The sequence below is a fragment of the Ictidomys tridecemlineatus genome, chromosome 5 (genome assembly GCF_052094955.1).
Source record: "Ictidomys tridecemlineatus isolate mIctTri1 chromosome 5, mIctTri1.hap1, whole genome shotgun sequence".
NCBI lineage: Eukaryota > Metazoa > Chordata > Mammalia > Rodentia > Sciuridae > Ictidomys > Ictidomys tridecemlineatus.
The window spans coordinates 79939798-79965377 of record NC_135481.1 but is presented as its reverse complement, the minus strand read 5'-3'; the positions used below and the strand labels follow the sequence as shown (position 1 = coordinate 79965377).

Genomic DNA, 25580 nt, shown 5'->3' with positions numbered 1-25580 from the left:
TTTTATTTAGAGATAGGGTCTTGCTGAGTTGCTGAGGCTAACTTTGAACTCTTGATCCTCCTGCCTTAGCCTCCTGAGCCTCTGAGATGACAGGCATGCACCACCATGCCTGGTACTCCTAGCAGTTATTTTTTATTGTGAATTCTTATGAAATACCCTTGTCATTTAATTAAGCTTCTGGTCCTAATCTTCTTATGTTGGATGTTCACAGAGTATTATTCAGGAAGCCAAATCAATCTCTGAATATAAGTGCTTAACCTTTCCTCTGATCAAGGTAAATACTAAATGAAACAGTGAACATATTGTTTTAAAAAATAAAAAAAAGATCTCCTTTGAGAATTATTCCTATATTAACATACCAAAAGACTCTAGATATTTAAGATCACAGAATTTAAAGAGCAAAATTTGTAGTTCAAACTAGTTAAATAAAAGTGAAATTTTTCTTAAGTCTGTTCTAAAAACTTTCAGATCTGAAATAAAATCATAAGTAGTATTTTTGATTTCAAGTATTAATAATAATTCGTTTTTCCTAAGATGGGGCTAACAAAAATGAGTGTTATTTAATATAATATCTTGGGATTACAGATACTAGCCAGTGAAATCTGTAATATTCCTAATCATAGGTAAAAATCTAAAGGAATGAAAGCAAAATAGATTGTGGGAAGATGTCTTTAAAGTCATTGGAACCAGATTACTTTAAAGTAAAGTTTTTATAAAATAACAGGTAAAATGTTGTCAGTATTAGTATCTGACCTGTTATCAGGTAACCTGAATAACTATATTTTCTAACTATAAAAGCCAAATTAACTTTAAAATAAACTTTAAAAACTAGTTTCAATATAAAGCTACTATGGTTCAATCAGCAATAATATTGAATTCTGACCTTTGGTGTCCGCATCTGTTATTTGCTCTTTGGCTACTTCCTCTTCTTCTTCAGCTATCGCCTGGAAGATTGCAGTCAGGAAGAAAAAAAGCAATTCACATAGTGGGCCTTCACTGTCATTTCCTACAAGAGCTTCCTCTAACACTTCTGTGAATAAAATGTTTAAAATGAATTTAAAGTTTTATTCATATTTGAAAAAACAACTCAACTGGAATAATAAACATTTAATCAACAATAGAAAGCAGGGCCAAGTATTATATCCAAGCAGAAATTTTTAAATATTCATAATGATTACAAATAAAATACAATAAAATCATAAGTCAAAGTTACTATTTTCTCAAGCAAGCCAAAATAGCTTCAATAGACCAATATTTCATTCAAATTTAAATGTGAGGCACAAATTCAGGCACTTTACAGATTATAATTTTATTCTGATTATGCAAATATTTGTTATTGTATCCCACTGTTCTCAAAAGGTGTGTAGGACATTGTTGTTCACTAATTAGTGCATAGGAAAGGTAATTATTAGCTTTAATTTTTTTTAAAGAGAGAGAATTTTTTAATATTTATTTTTTAGTTTTCGGTGGACACAACATCTTTATTTTATTTTTATGTGGTGCTGAGGATCAAACCCAGTGCCCTGAACATGCCAGGCGAGTGCGCTACCGCTTGATCCACCCACATTCCCAGCCCAGCTTTAAATTTTAATCGAAATATTGTGTTCAAGTGTTAAATAAATGCTTCTTATCTAATTTGTCTTACCTATACCAGCACTGTTTAAACCTTTTTGATTGGTAAGGCACAATGATTCATATCTAGCTCATAAGGAAAAACTGAAGAATTTCAAAGCCCCCTGAATTTTTTTTTTTTTTTTGAGACAGGGTCTTGCTATGTTACCCATGCTTGGTTCAAATTCATAATTCTCCAGTCTCAGTCTCCTGAGTAGCTGAAATGAAAGGTGTGTATTACCATGCCTGGCTTAAGAATACCCTCTTATTAAAACTGAGACCATAATTATAATTCTGTTTTTTGAGGGTTCCTATGTGGATTTTTTTTTTCTTTTGGTATTGAGAAATTGAACTCAGGAGTGCTTATTCGCGAAGTCCCAGCTCCAGCCCCAGTCCTTTTTCTTATTTTCTATTTTGAGGCAGGGTCTCATTACATTGCTAAGGCTGGCTTTGAACTTGTGATCCTCCTGCCTCAGCATCCTCAGCCACTTGGATTACAGGTGTGCACTACTGCTTCCCGCATGCATACATGGATCTTAATATTTTTGTCTATTGAACAGCTAAAAATTCAAAATTAGACCTAAATCCCTCCTTAAACTCTATTATAAATGTTTATACAAAGTAAAAGTATGTAAGTAGACAGGTAAGCAGAATTACAAATCAAAGGGAGGCAATCATTTGTCAGTAACCATGTGCATACCACTCTCGACTCAAGTAGTGGAGTCTATTCCTCCAACTCTTTCAGTTCCAGGTGGCCTGTAACTGCTCTGACCAATGGAATGTGGCCTAAATAATACTGTGCTGGTTTCAGGCCTAATCTTTCAGAGGGCTGGCAGTTTCTGTTTTCTTGCCTTCTGAACCTTCAGCTGCCACATAAGTACAGAAGAAATGGAAGGCCATGTGAAGAGAACTGAGGCATCAGACATGTGCATTAAGAAGCCATCTCAAACATCAATCCAGTTAAGCCTTTGGATGATTATGATCCTAACTAGGTAATAACACGAGAGAACCCAAGAAATAATGGAACAGTTAAGTCTAGTGACCTTAAGAACTTTGAGAAGTAGCTTGCTTTTGTAAAAATATTTTTAAATTGTCAATGGATCTTTATTTTATTTATTTATATGCAGTGCTGAGAATCAAACCTAGTGCTTCACACATGCTAGGCAAGTGTTCTACCACTGAGCCACAAACCCAGCCCCAATAACTTGTTTTTCTTAAGCCAGTAATGAAGGGTAAACTACATAACATATCAGTATATAATTAGAGTACTTGCCTAGGGTTACGCCCTCAGGAAATTCATCTTGAAGATCAAAAAGTTCCCCAAATGCATTAAGGAATTCCAAAACCATTAGAGCATCACCAAAGATTTCAGGAGGTAGTCTAGTTTTCACTGGAGTTGGTTCTGGAAGTTCCTGCAAGATTAAGCAATTTATATAACTCTTGAATCAAGTATAGGTAAATACAGTATACTCTTTATCTAATAAAAATTATTCTATATAAACCAGCTGTCTTTAATAATCCTGGATGTTTATTATAATAACCTTTGGAACTCTTACAGATTTCATGGACTTCCAACTTTACTAGCAAGGGACTCTGAGAAAAAAATATTATTCTTCCTAAAACTGAGAATGTAACTTTAAGCTGAAGTGAATTTCTGACTCTATTTCCTAGCTAAGAGGGCCTTTTAATCTAGATTTTGAAGTCAAATTAGTTATGCAAATGTTGTCTTCAGTGCAGTATCTCCTTATGATATGAAATATAATCCCAACAGACTGATTTGAAAGTGCTTCCTTATAAGCTGAGAATGAGTTTGGTTTTAGGTACTTAGGTTCTTCTGGAAAAAGGCAAGAATCTGTACTTAGTAATAAGCCTTAATGCATGCCTGGTGACAGCACTTATCAAATTGTCAAGGATCACAAAAACTGATCAATTATTTCTACAGAATAGTAATTATTATCAAAGTTTTTTTTTTTTAAACAAAGCACTAGCAATGCTACCTTGGAACTCTAAGGCTGAATATTTGCTTAACTGGTTATTTCCCTCTCAGTTAAACATAAAGAAAAGAGGTCACTATTAAATAAAAGAAACATTTCATCAGCAAAGCCACCTACAACATATAAAATACACATGTGCCAAATATCATATAACATGCTTTTACCTTAAGGTCATCACATTCCATATCTTCTCTTGGTTTACTCCATTGTTTTAGGTATTCCATATATTTTCGCTTTTCTTCACGTAATTTCTCTCTTTCCTAATTAAAAAAAGGTTAGTAATAATTCTTTAAAGAAATGTAATAAACTTGAGATCTTGTTCGAAATACAAATACTTGGGCCCCACCCTAGGCTTACCAAATCAGGAACTCTGAGGTTAGGAGTAGCAATTGGTTAAAAAACCCTTCTGGTAACTTCAATGTACATTAATGTTTTAGAACCACTGGACAGAATAATATCTATTAAGTAATTCTACAAAGACCAAAAATGCCTGGTACATATTGGTTCCTGAATAAATATTAATTTAACTCATACTGCCCACTCACTACTTGAATTCAATTACATCCTGACAAAGTAAATTAACATTAGAATACTTAAATAAAACCTCCCCTTCAGTTTATAATACATTTGTTATTTTCAAGATTAATTTGAATCTGTTAATAGCCCAGAGACATGCAGGGGAACATAAGTAAAAGCAACAATAATATTATATAGTTCTTTCTTATAATCCAGGCTATTTCTCTTGTTCACTTGGTCTTTTGTTGAAAACTTAATTTCTTTGTTCTGATATTTGAAGCTGCAAGGTAAATACTGTAAGGTCTCCAATAAAGCAGCACAAATAAAATATTTCATCATTATTTTCCAGTAAACATTTTTAATATACATTAAAACTATATTCTAACTTTGAATTTTAGGAACATGAAAGATAACTATGCACTTATCGATTTTTCCACATAAAAGGGCTAGTAAGAGAACTTATTAACTGTGCTTTGAGCAGTCTGCTGTAATGTTTTTCTCCTAAAAAACAATTCTTACAGGACATAATACGATGGGCATTCTCATTCATTGTTGCTGAGAGTGTATAAATAAGCCCATGTTTGACAAATATTTAGCTAAGTATATATATAGAAAGTATTTTAAGTGTTCTTAGCCTCTGACCTACTATTCTACATATTAATTCAGGGGCAGAGCAAAAAACAAACAAACAAAAAAGAAATTTGGATTTATGAGAAAAAGACTATAAAGTGCTTAATTTTAGTTATTTGATGAATTATTGGGCAGTCACTAAAAATTCCAACTTTAGGTTATTTAATAATATGAAGGAATGTTTATAATAAATATTAGGTGAAAAGATAATATAAAATTATAAATGGTAGGTGCTCTAACTATTTAAGATCTTGAATAAAGGCTGGAAATTAATTCAAGTGTTATTTTAATTCCATCTCTAACTGTTACCATTAAATTACAAGTGATTCTTATTCTCTACATTTCCAGAGTAAGTTTGTATTTGGCCCTTGACAGCATACTAAGAGCCTATTTGAAATATTTCAAGAAACTATAGGCAATTTAAATGAATACAGTGTATAACCTGATCCTTTGAGGCTAGTTGTGGATATCCCAAAAATCCACCTATGAAAATGCCTAAGTTGAACAGAACCAGCTACAGACTTTTGTTAAGAAACTTCTACCACTGAAGACTATAAAGATTTGCTGGAATACCCTATTATTATACACACTTAATTTTTCAAGGAGGATAAGAACACCATAATAAATTCTTACTAATCATAGAATTTATTTATTTTAGTTTTTCATTAATGTAGACAGGGTCTTACTATGCTGACCAGACAGGCCTTTAACTCTTGGGTTCAAATGGCTCTGCTGCCTTTTCCCTATATGTACCTAGGACTACAGGTATGTGCCTGATTTGAATTTACTAGATTTTATCACTATTTATTTCTTTTATCTTTGAAAGTTTTATGCATAATAATTGTCCTAAATTTGGAATTCTAAATAATGAAGATCATTTGGGTTGCACTTTAAGTTTTAAGTGAGGCATAAAGACATGTAGAAATATATTGAATCTTGCAGGGTACCTGTAATTCCAGCTACTTAGGAGGCAAGTTCAAGGCTAGCTTTGGCAACTCAGCGAGACCACCCCATTTCAAAATAAAAAGTATAAAAAGGGCTGGGGATGTAGCTCAGTTATAGAGATCCACTGGGTTCAATCCCCAGTACCACGTGAATGAAATTAGTAAAGTATTTGAAAATTAACCATGAATTTAAATATGTAAAGTAATATTACTATTTGTAGAAGCACAACTAATATTCTAAAATAAATACCTTTTCTCTTTCTATTTTAAGTCTCTCTTTTTCCTCTTTTTTCTTTAGTCTTTCTTCTTCAACAATCTTCTTCAATTCTTCCCTCTTTTTCTCTTTATCCTCCTTTTCTTTCTTTTTTGCTTCTAGGGCATCTGCTTTTTCTCTTTTTAATTTAGCCTTTTGGAAAGCTGTGGAGAAGGTCAAACTTAAAAATGTAAATAGGCAAAAACAACATTTGACATTTTTTTTATGTAACAAAAAAAGCCCTGACATAATTTATGGTTAAATGAGATTAGTAGAGACAAAATTCCTGAAGGGAGTCAGCAGATAATAGATTAAAATGGGAAAAGCAAATTGGGTAGGTTTAAGACAAACTACAGTATTGGGACAAACAAATCCTTCCTTTGAAAGCCCTGATACTCAAACTGTGGTCTAAAGGCAGGGCAAGGTAATCATCTTGTTAAAAATGTAGAATTTCAAGAGATGCAAGATGGCGGAATAGGGGAGATCCCTTTCTGGCTGCTCTGTGGTATGAAACCAAGAAAGTAGACAGGGAGCTTCTCCACAAGGTCTCGCCTAGACGGAATACAACATCTGAGAGAGTGGGAGAAGACCCCTATACAGAGGATTTTCACAGAAATCACCAGTGCTGCAACCACCCATGCAGAAATCAGAGCCTATGTGCTCGAGTTAAGTCTCCAGACTTCGGACCCAAAGCCCACAGGTCTAGCTCACACAGGGCTCACAAGCGAATCACTGTTCAGCACCTCTGCAGAACTGCAGACTGCGCTCTGCTCCCACACAAGTCACTCAGCCGCTATCTATCCACAGCTCCACCCAGCTCCGCCCAACTCAGGAGACACCCTGGCACTGGAAACAGAACAAAACTTCATCTTGGAAAAACTTCCTCACCATTTTTTTGGTGGGTGTGGCTACCAGACGGAATTGCCAAGGAGAGATCTTGGAACTCTACAAGAGCACTACAAATCTATAGGGTTAAAAACAAGAACACACCAGATCCACAGAGCTGGAAAGGAAGACACATGAGCAACATGAAAAGGGAAGAAAGTACCACAAACAAATCAAGGCAACACATCACTAGAAGCATTGGCAGCTACAGCAGAAAAAAGGACAGAGAAAGATTTCAGGATACACATGGTTAAAATGTTTTGGGATCTCAAAGACATAAGAGAACAAATACAGGCAGTGAAAGATCACTGACAATGAGCTACATAAACAAATCCAAGAAGCAAAAGATCACCTCAACAGGGAGATAGAGGTTTTAAAAAAGAACCAAACAGAAATCCTTGAAATGAAAGAAATAATAAAGCAAAGTAAAAACTCAAATGAAGGCATCATCAACAGAGTAGACCACTTAGAAGATAGGATATCAGACAATGAAGATAAAATAAATCATCTTGAAAAGAACATACACCACACAGCGAAAATGATAAGAAACCAAGAGCAGAACATTCAAGAAATATGGGATAGCATAAAAAGACCAAATTTAAGAGTTATTGGGATAGAGGAAGACATAGAAGTTCAAACCAAAGGAATGAATTATCTATTCAATGAAATAATATCAGAAAACTTTCCAAACATGAAGGACGAATTGGAAATCCAAATTCAAAAAGCCTACAGGACGCCAAATGTACAAAATCACAACAGATCCACACCAAGGCATATAATAATGAAAATGACATACAGAATAAGAAATTTTAAAAGCCACAAGAGAAAGGAATCAGATTACATAAGGGAAAACCAATTAGGATAACAGCAGATTTAACACAGACTCTAAAAGCTAGAAGATCCTGGAACAACATATATATAATGGGTGCCAACCAAGAATCTTGTATCCAATAAGATTAAGCTTTAGATTTGAAGATGAAATAAAAACCTTCCACAATAAAAAAAATTTATTTAAATTATAAAAATTTATTTAAAAGTTAAAAAGAATTTATAGTTAGAAAACCAGCACTACAAAACATCCTTGGCAGAATATTTTATGAAGAGGGGGCTGGGGTTGTGACTCTGGGGCTAGGGTTGTGGCTCAGTGGTACCATGCTCGCCTAGCACATGTGAGGCCCTGGGTTCAATCCTCAGCACCACATAAAAATAAATAAATAAAGGTATTGTGTTCAACTACAACTAAAAAAAAAAAATTCATGAAGAGAAAATGAAAAACAACAATGAAAATCAGCAGAGGGAGGTAGTACACTAAAGGAAAACTAATAAAAGAAGAAAACTAATTCAAGTTAAATAATAAAAATAAACAAATATGGCTGGAAATACAAACCATCTCTCAACAGTAACCCTAAGTGTTAATGACTTAAACTTACCAATCAAAAGACACAGGCTAGCAGACTGGATTAAAAAAAAAAAACCCAACAATATGCTGCCTCTAGGAGACTCATCTGATAGGAAAAGACATACACAGACTGTAGGTGAAAGGTTGGGAAAAATCATATCATTCACATGGACTGTGGAAGCAAGCAGGGGTTTCCATACTCATATCAAATAAAGTAGACTTCAAGCTAAAATTAATCAAAATGGATATAGGTGGACATTATATACTGCTCAAGGAACTATACACCAACAGGCATAACAATCATAAATATATATGCTCAAACAATGGTGCAGCTATGTTCATCAAACAAAATCTTCTCAAGTTCAAGAGTCAAACTGACCACAACACAATAATCTTGGATGACTTTAATACAACTCTCTCTCCACTGGATAGATCTTCCAAACAAAAGCTGAATAAAGAAACTATAGAACTCAATAACACAATCAGTAACTTTAACTTAACTGACATATATAGAATATTTCAACCTGCATCAAATGGATATACTTTCTTCTCAGCACCACATGGATCTTTCTCTAAAATAGACAATATACTATGCCACAAAGCAACTGTTAACAAATACAAAAAAGTAGAGATACTAACAGGCATTTTATCAGATTATCATGGAGTGAAACTGGAAATCAACGAAAAAAATAAAAAAAATTTCTCCATCACCTGGAGACTAAACAATATGCTGCTGAATGAACAATGGGTTACAGAAGACATCTAGGAGGAGATTAAAAAATTCATAGGGGTAAATGAGAACATAGACATAACATATCGAAATCTCTGGGACATTATGAAAGCAGTACTAAGAGGAAAATTCAATGCATGGAATTCATTCCTTAAAAGAAGAAAAAGTCAACAAATAAATGACCTCACATTACATCTCAAAGCCCTAGAAAATGAACAAAAAACCAGCAGCAAAAGCAGTAGAAGGAAAGAAATAATTAAAATTAGAGCTGAAATCAATGAAATCGAAACATCATCAACAACAACAACAAAAAACAATTTAAAAAATTGACAAAACAAAAAGTTGGTTCTTTAAAAAAATAAAATTGATAGACTCTTAGCCACGCTAACGAAGAGAAGGAGAGAACTCAAATTACTAGCATATGTGATGAAAAAGGTAATATCACAACAGACACTACATAAATACATAGGATAATTAGAAATTATTTTGAAATCTTATACTCCAATAAAATAGAAGACATTGAAGGCATCAACAAATTTCTTAAGTCACATGATCTGCCCAGAGAGTCAGGAAGATATACACAATTTAAACAGACCAATTATCAAGTGAGGAAATAGAAGAAGCCATCAAAAGCTTACCAACCAAGAAAAGCCAAGGACAGATGGATATACACCTGAGTTTTACAAGACCTTTAAAGAAGAACTAATATCAATATTCTTCAATTTATTTCAGGAAATAGAAAAAGACGCAGTAATTCCAAACTTATTCTGTAAGGCCAACATCACCCTGATTCCAAAACCAGGCAAAGACACATCAAAGAAAGAAAACTTCAGACCAATATCTCTAATGAACATAGATCCAAAAATTCTCAATAAAATTCTGGCAAATCGAATACAAAACATATCAAAAAGATTGTGCACCATGATCAAGTGGGATTCATTTCTAGAGATGCAAGGTTGGTTCAACATACAGAAATCAATACATGTAATTCATCACATCAATAGACTTAAAGATAAGAATCATATGATCATCTCAACAGATACAGAAAAAGCTATTAACAAAATACAGCACCCCTTTATGTTCAAAACACTAGAAAAACTAGGGATAACAGGAACATATCTCAACTTTGTAAAGGCTATCTACGCTAAGACTCAGGCCAACATCATTCTAAATGAAGAAAAATTGAAGGCATTCCCTCTAAAAAACTGGAATAAGACAGGGATGTCCTCTTACACCACTTCTATTCAACATAGTTCTTGAGCAATTAGACAACAGAAATCAAAGGGATATTTATAGGAAAAGAAGAACTTAAATTAGCAATATTTGCTGACGATATGATTATATACCTAGAAGACCCAAAAAATTCCACCAGAAAACTTCTAGAACTAGTAAATGAATTTAGCAAAGTAGAAGGATATAAACCAACACCTATAAATCAAAAGCATTGTGGGAAGCCATTTCTGACACGTGACTGGGTGGCTCCCGTTAAGGGTCTGAGGCGTTTTGGCTATGTCGGAGCTTTCCCGGCCCTTTCCTGATGAGAGAGCCCATCCGTGTGGGGGTGTGCCTGACCACTGACCCCGGGGGCCCAATCACTGACCCTGACCTTGGAGTGCAGCCCCCCTCAACCTTCATTGGATGGAATTCTCCCCTGAATCTCTTGTTCCCCAATAAAAGGCTACTCCCAGGCGTGTTCACTCTCTCTCTCTCCTGCTAGCCCTGAGTGTAATCCTTGCTGCCCTACTGGGCGGTTAGAGGAGGGAACCAGAGAGGTGAGCTGTCTCGGACCTGGCAATATAAATAAGGTAACTGAGTCTGTGTGTTTTATTTCGATCTCATCTAGCTAACTTTATGCCTAGAACCTCATTAATGAAACCATTGCGCAGGCTGTATGGTGGAAAGCATTTCTGTATACCAGTGACAAAGCCTCTGAAAAGGAAATGAGAAAAACTACCCCATTCACAATATCAAAAAAAAAAAAAGATACTTGGTAATCAACTTAATGAAAGAGGTGAAAGATCTATACAATGAATACTATAGAACCCTAAAGAGAGAAATCAAAGAAGACCTTAGAAGATGGAAAGATCTACCTTGCTCTTGGATAGGCAGAATTAACATTATCAAAATGATCATACTATCAAAAGCACTATACAGATTTAATGCAATTCCAATCAAAATCTCAATGGCATTCCTCATAGAAATTAGAAAAAACAATCATCAAATTCATCTGGAAAAATAAGAGACCCAGAATAGCTAAAGCAATCCTTAGCAGAAAGATTGAAGCAGGTGGCAGCACTATATCAGACCTTAAGCTATACTACAGAGCAATAGTAACAAAAACAGCATGGTATTTTGAGTATGTATCAGTGTACCTTACTCAAAAACAGCACCAAAACAGACTGGTAGACCAATGGTACAGAATAGAGGACACAGATAATAATTACAATTATCTTACGTTAGACAAAGGTGCCAAAATCGTGCACTGGAGAAAAGATAGCATCTTCAACAAATGGTGCTGGAAAAACTGGAAATCCATATGCAATAAAATGAAATTAAACTCCTATCTCTCACCATGCACAAAACTTAACTCAAAATAGATCAAGGACCTAGGAATTAGACCAAAGACTTTGTGTCTAATAGAAGAAAAAGTAGGCCCTAATCTTCATCATGTGGTATGAGGTCCCAACTTCCTTAATAAGACTCCTATAGCACAAGAATTAAAACCAAGAATCAATAAATGGGATGGACTCAAACTAAAAAGTTTCTTCTCAGGAAAAGAAACAATCTGTGAGGTGAACAGAGAACCTACATCCTGACAGCAAATTTTTATCCCTCACACATCATATAGAGCACTAATCTCTAGGATATATAAAGAACTCAAAAAGCTAAGCACTGAAAAAACAAATAACCCAATCAACAAATGGGCCAAGGACCTGAACAGACACTTCTCAGAAGAGGATATACAATCAATCAACAAATATATGAAAAAATGCTCATCATTTCTAGCAATCAGAGAAATGCAAATCAAAACTACTCTAAGATATCATCTCACTCCAGTCAGAATAGAAGCTATTATGAAGACAAAAATGTGGGGGAAAAGGTACACTCATACATTGCTGGTGGGACTGCAAATTGGTGCAGCCAATATGGAAAGCAGTATGGAGATTCCTTGGAAATCTGGGAATGGAACCACCATTTGACCCAGCTATCCCTTTCCTTGAACTATACCCAAAGGACTTAAAAAAAGCATACTACAGGGACACAGACACATCAATAAGCAGCACAATTCACAATAGCTAAACTGTGGAGCCAACCTAGATACCCTTCAGTGGATGAATAGATAAAAAAAATGTGGCATATATACACAATAGAATTTTACTCAGCAATGAAAGAGAATAAGATCATGGCATTTGCAGGTAAATAGATGGTGTTGGAGAAAATAATGCTAAGTGAAATTAGCCAATCCCCAAAAAACAAATGCGGAAAGTTTTCTCTGATATAAGGAGGCTGACTCATAGTGGGGTAGGGAGGGGGAGCATTGGAGGATTAGATGAATTCTAGATAGGGCAGAGGGGTGGGAGGGGAAGGAAAGAGGCAGGGGATTAGCAAGGGAGGTGAAATGTGATGGATACATTATCCAAAATACATGTATGAAGACTCGAATTGAGTGTCAACATACTTTATATATAAATAGATATGAAAAATTGTGGTATATATGTGTAAAAGGAATTGTAACGCAAAAAAAAAACAAAGTACATATATAAAGGCGTCGATTGGCGTGAACATACTCTATATACAAAGATATGAAAAATTATACTGTGTATATATAAGAATTGTAATGCATTCCGCTGTCATGTATTTAAAAAAAATTGATTTATTCTTTGAAAAAAAATGTAGAATTTTAGCCCTCACACAAACCTATTAATTAAGAACTCTTATTTTTTTAATATTTTATTTTTTAGTTGTAGATGGACATAACATTTTATTTTTGTGTGGTGCTGAGGATCAAACCCAGGGCCTCACACGTGCCAGGTAAGCATTCTACTGCTGAGCTACAACCCCAGCCCAAGAAGAACCCTTATTTTAACAAGTCTTTTAAAACATTGCTTCCCAAAACATTCAAGTTTGGGAAGCAATGTTTTAAAAGACTATGTGAATCGAACATACTATGTTTATAAATTCTGGAAATTCCTACTTCTGAGATGTTATCTGAAGGTAAAAAATACTTACACTGGGGAAAAAAAAACAACCAGAAATATGTCTCCCACTTGGGCCCACGAGAAATATTCTTTCTTGTTCTAAAGAGTTTAGAGGGAGATATTAAAACTCACCCAGTGTCTTCATTTCTTCTTGTTTCAAAAATTTGTCTCTTTCTTTAATAGCTTTGCTCCTATAACCCATGATACTCTGTTTATTAGTAAAGTTGTCTTCCTAAAAAACAAACCATGAAACTAAACTTATAAACCAGAAATTTATATAAACTGATGGTCTGCCTGGATCTTAATTAAGTAAGAATAAAAAACAAAATTTAAAAGTCCACAAAAAGACACCTTTTTCATACTACAATGAGTTTTTTACTCTAAAGTATAACTGAACTTTTAATAACTCCAGTCAGAATAATACTCAGAACGTAAGTTAATACCATAGCTCTATGAATTACTAGAGTATCATCCCAGGAAAAACAACCGGTAGTATACAGTCTTGAAATATGCATTAGAAAAACAAAAATCCTCCAGATTATTTTATAAACTAGATAGGGTAAACATCAAATATGAAAAAGAGAAAAGACATGTCAGAAACATTTTTGTGGCCACTGTTAAACAATGTCAAAATTTTACTTTATTCCTTGGTAAGAATGTCTCTAAATTGCTTAACATGTATAATATTCTTATTATGTTATAAATATAATAAAACAAATAATTCATGTGAATATTTGAGTTCTTCGCATGGGTCAGGCACAATACTAATCATAGTGAAAAACAAGATAGATTTGGTTCCTTTCCTTATAGATAGTTTAGCAGGTAAGTCAGATCTTAAATGAAATATAGAAAGGCTTATTACAGCTGAAGTTCAATGTTCTAAATAAACACTTTCCAAATCTAAAAATTAGGCTAAATTCTAAAATGGAAAGACTAAACAGCCAAAAAGACTTAAAATTCAGTTGGTGTTAGAAAGTAAAAGTGGTAATGAATGATTCTAACTTTAATTATCTTGTGAATAATAGTATCAATACCACTGCATCATCAAAACAAGGGACCAGTTTTGAATTCCAGTTCAAATCCCAGCTTTTATATTCTCACTTTGAGAATGGAATCTTTCTTCATTTATAAAATGGGATCCTGCCTATTTTGAAGAGCTATCATGAGGCTTAAAGAATATACACAATAAATTGTTTGATATAAAGTAGGAATAAAATAAAAAGTAGTTTATTATATTGAAAATTATTTGGAAGAAGGAAATAAACTTCATCTAGAATAGATGTTACTGAGAAGAGTGACACAGCCTAAAGGAAAGAAAAACAGAATTCCCTAGCTAAGGTTTTTTATCAGGGAAGAAGTAAGAAAAAAATCTTGTTTTGCTTATTCCTCTTATAGCACAAGCAACTCTTTTGACTACTTAACTGAAGCCTGGAAATGATTCTGAAAGACTCCTCAATAAATTTCTAAATCATTCCGACTGTGCTGCAAACTATACTTAGAAACAGTGAGAATCTAACTGTAAATGATTATAACCATTAGCAATCCCTAACTAGCAGAAGAGAATAAACAGAATTCATAGAATAAGGGTATGAGATAATAAAAACACAGAAATGGAATTAAAGGATTAGAATAATCCAAAATAAATTTCCTTCAACTTAAGACAGCTGCATTGGTTTCTTAATTTGCCCAATTTCAGAAACTGTCATAGTGTCTTTGCTCTCTGAATTGAGAAATGGCAATGACTTGTGGTAGAATAATTCCTTACTGCTAGGGAGCAAGCACAGAATTAAACACATCAACCTATATTGCCTTTTCCCCTTTTTGTTCTAAAACTTCTTAGGGAAGATTTACTTCACATTCTGAAGTCTTTCATTACATACATTGAATCAGTACATTCTTATTTGCTTGAATTTAGACCATCAGCTTTTGGTTAAAGACTATTTTCAGCCTGTACATAAAACAAATAATTAAATATTTAAGCAAGATGAATATTTTTATGAAAAGAACATTTTAGAACCACTTGACAGAGAAATTAGAACCTCAAGACTACAGATTTTTCTGCCTCATTTCCCATTATATTCCTCTCTGTACTATCAGATTAATCATACTATATTCACTACTCAGTGATGCCCTACAAAGAGTCCCCAAATCCCTTGTGATCTTTTTTTCATACCTCAAACACCTTTCCCACTTCTTTGCCTAATCATTAGAAATCTTGTGTACTGTTTAGCTCAAGTATTATTCCTTAAAGTACTCCATAATTTCCTCCAATCAGAATTTTTTTCTCTTTACACTTCAATCTCACAATTTAGTCCCTACATTTCATTCTGCTTTACATTTCAGTAATTGGTTATATGCTTGCTTCATCTTGGCAAAAAATTCATATGGCATGAAAACAGTGTATAATTCACTCTTAAAGCCTTTCCAAACCTTAAGGCTGAGCAGCTATCAACACACAGTTCACACATACATTTTTCTTGTGTACAGTAATGGTTTTATTCTTATAGACTACAGGGTGACAGGAACCAAACATTGCTCTTGATTCTGAATGTTTCATTAGCAAGTAAAATATAGTTTTAGCCTCTTCTCACTTACTTGACTAACAGATACTCGCTTGGGAGGTCTCCCTCTTCTTCTGTTAGCAGGACTGAAGATAAATGTAGGTGGATCATCAGGGAAAAAATAGGAAAAATCTTGTTCTGCTATTTTATATGCTAAGAGAGATGATGGCTTCGTAAAAGAAAAAAAAGTACAATAACAACACATTAGTAAACCATAAACCATGTACAGATACCACTAATGTATCACATTAATTACTACTAAAGTGGTTAAAGACCAGGCTACAGACATTAGAATTTCATGTGTTACTGTGTAGTGATACATTTTAGTTGGTTTACATTTGATCCTTTTCTAAATTACATTATTAATCAGTCTTACCAGAAAGAAAACTACACTTCAAAGATTACCATAAAACACTAAGAATGTTTTTATCAATTTGCTTCACACACTATCACTGAAATAAATGTCCAGCCCTTTTTATTTATTTTTTTCTTTTTTAGATAGAGTTTCACTAAGTTGCCCAGGCTAGCCTCAAACTTGCAATCCTCATGCCTCAGCCTACTGAGTAGCTGAAATTACAGGTATGTCCACTACACATGGCTCAGATCCTGAATTCTAAAACTACTTCAAAATTACACATATAATAATCTATTTATTTTGCTTTTGACTAATTGCCTGAGGTTTTCTATGTAAATAATTAATTCATATATTTACCATTAAAAATATACCACTGTAACTCTATAAATTTTTTTTTTACTTGATATAAAATATTCATGGAATACAGTGCAATTTCTGTACCCCCAATACTTTTTTTTTTTTAAACTGTTTCCCAACCCTGAGTTTAGATTTTCATTTTAGGGTTAGGTAATAAATATTGTATGTATCAAATTTTTAAAACTGTTTTGGATAAAAGCAGAAATATTTATAAATTCATATAATTTTACCTCAGAATTTAAGTTCAGAAGTTAATCTCTCTTTTTCTTTTTTGTAGTATTGGGGATTGAACCCAGGGATTCTCAACCACCAAGCTATACTCCCAGCCTTTTTTATTTTTTGAGACAGGATCTAAGTTGTCCAGGCTGGGCTCTAACTCAATCCTCCTGTATCAAACTCCCAAATCTCTGGGATTTTAGGCATGTGCCACCATGCCTGGCCAATCTCATTCTTACTGGAAGTTGTATGGTTCAAGGACAATTACCAAATTTATGAGCTTCTTTCCCTTTATCTTATATCTAGAACTTGTTTAACTGTCATCCATGTCTAACCCTAAATGTTTTACTAATTTTGGCCTAGTGACCAAGATCATCACTTTTTCTCAAAGAAACCATATGTCATTTATAGAAATATCATTTCAAGAAATGTATAAGAGGGGCTGGGTTGTGGGCTCAGCGGTAGAGCACTTGCCTAGTACTTGTGAAGTCCTGGGGTTCGATCCTCAGCACCATATAAAATAAAATAAAAATATTCTGTCCAACTATGATTAAAAATGTAAAAGAAATGTATAAGAAAATAATGATCCAAAAATTTAAGTATTAACAAAACAAAAACACTTCTACTGAGAACTTGATTTTCTACATATTTTTTTAAGAATACCATTTTTTTTAAGAAAAGATTTTTAGCTGTAGATGGACACAATCTCTTTACTTTTTTATGTGGTTCTGAGATCAAACCCAGTGCCTCACACATGCTAGGCAAATGCTCTACCACTGAGCCACAACTCCAGCCCAGAACACCATTTTTAATTCTTAAAATTCAATCGCTTCTGGCTATCATAATAATCAATAACCTATTAAGACCTTATATCAAAGTTGGGCTGGGGTTGTGGCTCAGTGGTACAGTACTTGCCTGGCAAGGAACTGGGTTCAATCCTTAGCACCACATAAAAACATAAGCAAACAAAATAAAATCATGCTGTTTATCTACAACTACCAAAAGGGAAAAAAAAATCTTACATCAAAGTAGACTCCATTAGGATGATTTCATGTTATCCTACATAATTCTGAGTATATAGAACAGCTCTTTCAGCATGAATATAAAGCACATGGGTGGTTTCTTCTCAAATATAGGATGAGTATTCCTTATGCTTGGAATCAGAAGTATTACAGATAATTTAAGACTCTGAAATATTTGCATATACTTAATATTTTGGAGATGGAACAAAATTCATGTTTCATATATACCTTATGTACACATCCTAAAGGTAATTTTATATGATTTTAATAATTTTGTGCATGAAACAAAGTTTCAAGATGTGGAATTTTCCACTTCAAGTCATATCAGTGCTCAAAAAATTTCAGATTTTGGAGCATTATGGATTTTCAAAATTAGGGATGCATGCACACGTGGTCACAATAGGTTTTATTAACATTAATTGTCCAAAACCTTTATTCATATACACACAACACACAAAAACTATCCACATTTTTGTGTATTTATAAAGATTCTTAATAGCATCCTCTGCCAACAGTGGGAAGCAAATTGTTTTTGCATATGTATGCTTGAAAAAGTATATGCAAGCATACCAAAATATCTTCTGGCAATCTTTTATACCCTTAAGTAAAAATTGTTCAGTATAATCTTAATTTTTATTTTTGAAGTAAAATTGAGCTTCTTTTCATGTTTGTTGATTTTTTTTTTTTTGACCTGGGATTGAACCACTGAGCCACATCCCCAACACCTTTTAAAAAAATATATTTTACTTGAGAGTCTTGCTAATGAAACAAAGATGATGACGAGGATGAAGGCACAAATGAGTCTCAGACCTAGGGAGATGAGTCAGATGATGAAATCCAGGAATTACCAGGAAATTTTAATAGATTATTAAGTCTAGCAGGACCTGCTCCAGCTATTCAGATTCAGCGCTTCCAGGTGGGAGAACAAATTTTAACAGGTACTCTGAGCTCTCAATGACTTTCTTTACACTATTACAATATGGGTTCAGGAGAGCTCAAGAGGCAGAGAGGACATTAGTGGGTTTCAGTTTTTGAACAGGTTAACAACCAAGACTAGAGTGTCCACGTCCATACTGTAATACCATTCAAAACTATCAACCGTTTGCCACAAGCCTCTTCTTCCAAGTGACTAAATTTTTCATTGCATGTTCTTGTTTAAGCAGTGGAGATTTCCTACTCTGGAAATTCTACTGGACAGATTATGGTACAGAGCAAGCAGAGAAAAATCGAAAGCAAAATACTGAAACCCCCTTAGAAATGCTTATGGGGACGGGTGAATTTGTGGACTTGGAAAGATAGTTGAATTACGAATTTGCAGTGAGAAACTGATGTGACTCATTTTTTGAGAAACCAGCCTCTACCCCAGAGCAAAGCCTGTCCAAGGAAGGGGGCATGGCTCTTGTCCTTGGAAACACCCACAGAGCACTCCTAGGCACATACCCACTCTGCTAAGTTGTTTGTCTGCAAATAAAAGGAGAGATCTGTGGCACCAGGTGTCCCTGACTCAGTCAGGCTAAGTGAGGACCCATAGCAAACCCCTAGCAACCACCAATCAGCATGAGACAGGGAAAATACCTGGGATGCCAGATGACCCTCCCAGTAGTTTATGGTGGTTGATAACATGGTGGGAAAATCAAGTAGTTCAGCACGTACTCCCCTTGTGACTTGAACCAATCAGCTCAAATCCCCCTCTTGTACTAACCAATCACCCTTACCCAACTTGTTCTCACCAGTGAATGTGCTAATCATGTTTTAGGGTTGTTGTTTTATGATTTTCCCGTTTTAGGATTGTTGTTATATGATTTTCCCTCGGTGTGTGATGATTTGCTTAGAGATGCTATGATGTAAAGTCCCTGCCTTCCCCAAAGAGTGTATAAAACTGCTGCAAACCCTGGGCTTGGGGCCTCTCAGCATTACCAGTTGCTGTGTGCACAGAGGACGGGCTAGCTAGCAATAAACGCCTCTTTGCTGCTTACATGGAGGGGGGGGAGAGTCTTGCTAAATTGTTGAGGTTGATCTTGTACCTGTAATCCTCCTGCCTCAGATTCCTTAGTTGCTGGGACTACAGACATGTACCACTGCCTCTGGCATGGCTAATCTTTCTTTTGTAAGAAAAAAAAGTGGTAGTAACAGAGAATCTTAACAATTCTAGCAATTGCAAAATTAGTATTTAATCCAATAAATATTTTTAAAAGTACTAAAAACTGGCTCCAGATAAGTTATTTTAAACAATTTTTTTTAACATTTTTGTAATGTTAGAGCTTTATAACACTACTTATTTCTTATTTTTTTCTTCCTTCTAACAAATAATTTCACAACTCTGATTACCTTAATTTTAATGACTCCATCTTGTGGTTCACAGTGTTGCTTCAGAAAAAGTTTTAATTTATCACGAGAAAATAAGTGTTTTCTCCTGCTACAGGGAGAAGAAGAAAGAAGGTAGTGTTAATATCAAAGAAAATTCAACTCAAACTTAAAATTTTCTGCAAATTTAAAAATTGAATTTTGAGCCCAGGAAATTAAGGACATTTCATCTTCCAACTGTATTTATGTAGAAATTGTGAGAAACTTTATGAAGAGGTATTTATGTTGGAAGTTATAAAATCTACTTGAGGGCTGGGATTTGGCTCAATGGTAGAGTGCTTGCCTAGCATGTGTGAGGCACTGGGTTTGATTCTCAGCATCACATAAAAAAATAAATAAAGATATGTTTCCATTTACAGCTAAAAATATTTTTTAAAAACCTACTTGAGTGTTTCTATTAAGTCTATTATAGAAATAATATATGAATTTATTGCTTAGGAGCCATTTGGAAATCATATAAACCTCAAGGAAAATATAATATGGACTATAAACTAAATGTTATCACCCTTCCAAATATCATCATTAAATTTATTTTAAAAATTATAATCAGTAGATTATCAGATATCACATAATACTATGACTAAGTAAATCTATACCGAAATGGATATTGTAAGCAGGGCTGAACATAGGTTTTATTGAATTTTTAAATCTTTGTATTAAAATCTCATATGGAGTACTGGGTATATAGCTCAGTTGGTAGAGTATTTGCCTTGCATGCCTAAGGCCCTGGGTTCCATCCCCAACACCACACACACACACACACACACGAATCCATATGTTTTGAACATACTTTATACAAAGATATGAAAAATTGTTCTCTATATGTGTAATAAGAATTATAATATATTCTGCTGTCCTGTATTTAAAAAAATAAAATCAATTAAAAAAATCTCATATGGAAGTCAACAAATAAGCAGATACAAATTAAATAGAAGTGTCTGGGTTCAGTAGCATATACCTTAATCCCAAGCTACTTGGGAGACTGATAGGCAGGAACTTGGGTAATTTGGAGAGACCCTGTCTCAAAAAAGGGCTGGAGAAATAGCTCAGTGGTATAAAAATTATAGGGACTTGGATACAATCCCCAGTACCATCACACACACACACACTCTCTCTCTCTCTCTCTCTCTCTCTCTCTCTCACACACACACACACACACACACACACACTCAAATAAATAATAATCATCATCATCAATAATTAAAGAGAATTAAAATTAAGATTCTAAAACACTATTTTTGATTCTCCCTTATCTCCAAACACACAACAACCATGGAACACCACCATCAACAAAATCAAATCAATAAAAACCCCACATGTATTTCTGGAAAAACCTAAACATTTTTATATAACACAAAAGTATTCCCTTCAAGAAAAAGCCAAGTTAAATGGTTCTATAAGTGAATAAACAAACAATAAGAGTGTTTTTGTGGGGTGGTTGTTGTTTTGTTTGTGGTACTGGAGATTTGAACTCAGGGATATTTTGCCACTGAGCTAAATCCCCAGCTCTTTACTTTATATTTTGAAACAGGGTTATACTAAATTGCTTAGGGTCTTGTTAATTTGCTGAGGCTGGCCCTGAACTGACCATCTTCCTGCCTCAGCCTCCTGAGTCACTAGGATTATTGGCATGAGCCACAATGACCAGCAATATAAATTTTAAAGCAGTGGCCTCCCAAAAATTTATATTCTCTTCCTATACTTTAAGTTTTAGGCAAGGACTCTTTGGTTCATTGCTGTTTTCCAGAACCACAGAATAGTTGGCAGAAAAGAAGGTACCTCTTATTGACTACTGAATAAATAAATAACCAGTCCTCCAAAAGACAACATTGTTTTATATGGTAGCTACTAACTACACATGGTTTTATTAAATAAGTAAAATTTTTATTGGAGAGTTCACGTCATGCAAAGTTGTATTATCTGGAATACTCTAATATCAAGTCTTCTTTATTAGAGAAATATTACTATTTCTTCATTAAAAGAGACAGTAATATTTATCTTTTGATGCTAACAAAGTGTTGTAAGTCATTTAAGCCTTCTATTGTCAAGTATAACCTTCTCACTTTATAGTTCTTTGGTTTAAAAATTAAGAAGGAAATGAGTTTAAAAGACTAACCAAGATCTAGCCAAATAATTATAAAGTGTAAGTAAAAAAGAAACTAGAAAAATAAAAAAAATTAGAGAATTTATACTATATAAATAACATATCTTCAACTAAAGGCAAAAGAAAAAAAAAAGACAAAACTCAAGTGTAAACAGGAAAACATTTGCAGTCTCAACTATGCTACTCAATAGTCCATAAACTAAAAGTTTTAATAATCCTGCCAGGCACACAGTGGTACATGGCTGTAATCCCAGCAATTCATAGTAAGATCACAAGTTCAAAGCCAGCCTCAGCAATTTAGTGAGGCCCTAAGCAATTTAGTGAGACCCTATATCAAAAAATAAAAAAGGGCTGGGGAGGTGGCTCAGTGGTTAAGCAATCTCTGCTACTACTACTACTACTACTACTACTAATCCATTAATATTAAATTGGAAATATTATTTTTCAATTTAAACTAAAATGTAGGATGCTCTGGAGATCTTTTTTTTTTTTTCCATTTTTTTTTTATTGATTGTTCGCTCTGGAGATCTTAATGATGGGGTTCCCAACATCAACGGACTGAAAAACCACCATACCTCAATATAGCTACAGAAAATTCTCTTAAGATATCACTTTTCTTTGGATACATGTATGTATGATGTAAACATTATTTTATATCGAATGATATGCAAGGCTGACTCCTATGTGGCAGGTTCATAGCTAGTTGATGCCAACATACTTTCAGATGATTAAGAGCCTAACAAACAGACAACAATAGGAATTTTCCTAAAATATATCTTTGCAACCTAGAGTCAATTCTTTTTTGGGGTCAAAGCAGGGTGTGGGGGAGGTAGTAGGGATTGAACTTAGTGCTCTATCACTGAATACATCCCCAGTCCTGTTCCCCCTTTAAACTCTATTTTGATACAGGATCTTGCTAAATTGCCCAGGATGGCCTTGAACCTGTGGTGCCCCTGCTTCAGCCTCTGGAGTAGCTGGGATTACAGATGTGCACCACCTCACTTGGTTAAGGTGGTTCTTTTATACTACAAATGTCATATTTGTAAGTACTATTAAATTTCTCATCTTTGAAAACCCCTTTCTCATGAGAAATACCTTATAAATAAAAATCTTCTTAACTCTTTAGTTTGAAGACTATTTTTAAAAATAGTTTAGTTGTAGATGGACATAATATCTTTATTTATTTATTTTTATATGGTGCTAAGGATTGAACCCAGTTCCTCACATATGAAAGGCAAGTGCTCTACCACTGAGCTACAACTCCAACCCCTGAAATCTATTTGTGGTTAGTTAATAACCTAAACATAGGGTTTAAGGAGTCCATTAGGATTCATTTTATCAATTTAAGAACATATAAATATAAATTTACTTTAAAAGAAGAATTAACCATCTACAACACTATCCGTTTGTTCTAAATCAAACCTTCTGAATCTATCTACACAATTATTGTACTTTACTATAGAGAAGCAAGGAGTTTTACCTGATCTGTGTTGCTTTAACAATAGCAGACTCATACAATTCCTTTTTAGTGGGTTGCACCTTGTACTTGAATAATAAGGGATCAAATGCATCTTTTTTCTTCCTAAAAAGATAAAAAACAAAATAAGTTACTGGTGATAAACCTTCCCTGCCATTCTCTTAGCCAAAATAGTACAAAGCACAATTTAATGTTGGTATTTTAATTACTCGTTTGATAAATTTTCCCTTAAGTGACAAAAGTAACTAGAGTTGAACAAACACTCATTTTGGGTCAGATCACTTAAAAAAAATTCTTCTTCATAGGTATATAACCCAAGAGCAAAATCGGATACAATGTAGTTTACCTTAAGAATTGGTGAAGAGGGGCTGGGTTGTGGCTCAATGGTAGAGCACATACTTAGCATGTGTGAGGCGTTGGGTTTGATCCTTAACACCACATAAAAATAAATAAATAAAAATGAAGGTATTTTGTCCAACTACAACTAAAAAATATATATTATTTATTTATTTAGTTAGTTAGTTAGTTTTTGGTGGACACAACATCTTTGTTTGTATGTGGTGCTGAGGATCGAACCTGAGCCGCACGCATGCCAGGTGAGCGCGCTACCACTTAAGCCACATCCCCAGCCCCTAAAAAATATATTAAAAAAAAAAAAAAAAAAAAAAAGAACTGGTGAAGAGGCTGCATGTTTAATTCCTACCTCCACCAACTTCTTTCCTTTGAGAGTATATTCATCCACTTATTCAATTGTTTTATTTATATGTATATAAAATATATATAAATACATAACTTAAAATACATGTAATAGTTATATAGATAGTTTTAAATATATGTAATAGTTATATATATATAAAATTATAGTTTTATATATATAAAAAAATTTAGTTCTACCAAAATGGAAATTGTTTTTGTTGCTATCCTATGGATGACAATAAAGAAAAAAGTAATAAATTTTACTATCAGCAGAACAAAAATGACCCAAAAAACCCAAACTATACTTTCTTTTTTAAACATAACTTGTTATTTACTTACTTATTTATTTTATGTGGTGCTGAGAATCAAACCCAGTGCCTCACACATGTTAGGCAAACATTCTACCACTGAGCTTCAACCCCAGCCCCAAAACTATACTTTCAACATAAAGATTTCTTTTTTTAAGATCATTACCAAGCTGGGCACAGTGGCATGCACCTACAATCCCAGTGACTTGTGAGGCTGAGGCAGGAGGATGGAAAGTTTGAGGCTAACCTCAGCAACTTAGTGAAGTTCTGTCTCAAAATAAAAAGGGCTGGGGATGTAGCTCAGTGGTAGAGTGTCCGTAGGTTCAATCCCCAGTACCAAACAAAAACAATCAATCACACAATGACAACAACAACAAATGATTATCAAGTTATGTTCACTATAAATGTTCTTCAATGACGATCCATTGAATGATTAGGTTTTCAGCACAGATGGTTACTTAGGGCAATACATATATTTTAATTTAAAATACTAACCTTACTTTTCACACATTAAATTTTCATGAATGGAGCTTCCAATTCCAAAAGAATGAAGTCCACTTTAATAATATATGTATTATAATAGAAATTTACATACATCAAGCAAAACAATTTCTGTTTATAACCAAGAATGATTCTAAATGTAACATACTTGCTAAAATATAAAAAGTTAGTTAATTTTTATTAACTCTCTAAGGTGTTTTCAGATTAAAATAACACAGTGACTATTTTATGATATCAGTGTTTTCAGGAGAAATAGGATTGGGCATAGGACTAATAACTTGAAAATCTTGACAACTTCTAGCTTTAATGCATTTATGTCCAGTTCTGTTCTTTTTTATTGTTATTCTGTTTAGATATACATGACAGTAGGTGTATTTTGAAACATTACACATATCTACTACTTTAAAAACGATACTCAAATTCCATTATCTTACTAACAGTCAAGTTATCATGAGAGC

The 25580-nt window shown here is 33.9% G+C and overlaps 1 protein-coding gene and 1 long non-coding RNA gene across 5 annotated transcripts in view; both read right to left on the bottom strand.

Moving 5' to 3' along the window:
* The window catches only part of LOC144377551 (uncharacterized), a 174439-nt gene that overhangs the window by 53526 nt on the left and 95333 nt on the right, over nucleotides 1-25580 (bottom strand). The window lies entirely within an intron of this gene.
* The window catches only part of Baz1a (bromodomain adjacent to zinc finger domain 1A), a 110884-nt gene that overhangs the window by 36908 nt on the left and 48396 nt on the right, over nucleotides 1-25580 (bottom strand). For all 4 annotated transcript variants that reach the window (XR_005729191.2, XM_005322676.3, XM_005322674.3 and 1 more), the window contains 8 exons: nucleotides 23621-23722; nucleotides 20001-20088; nucleotides 15757-15891; nucleotides 13294-13393; nucleotides 5946-6112; nucleotides 3770-3865; nucleotides 2885-3023; nucleotides 884-1030 (listed from right to left, as the gene is read on the bottom strand). Coding sequence is in view for 3 of the 4 variants with exons in the window: in XM_005322676.3 (XP_005322733.1) it covers nucleotides 884-1030; nucleotides 2885-3023; nucleotides 3770-3865; nucleotides 5946-6112; nucleotides 13294-13393; nucleotides 15757-15891; nucleotides 20001-20088; nucleotides 23621-23722 (974 nt within the window). In the remaining variant the exon portion in view is untranslated. The remainder of the gene's footprint in view (nucleotides 1-883; nucleotides 1031-2884; nucleotides 3024-3769; nucleotides 3866-5945; nucleotides 6113-13293; nucleotides 13394-15756; nucleotides 15892-20000; nucleotides 20089-23620; nucleotides 23723-25580) is intronic.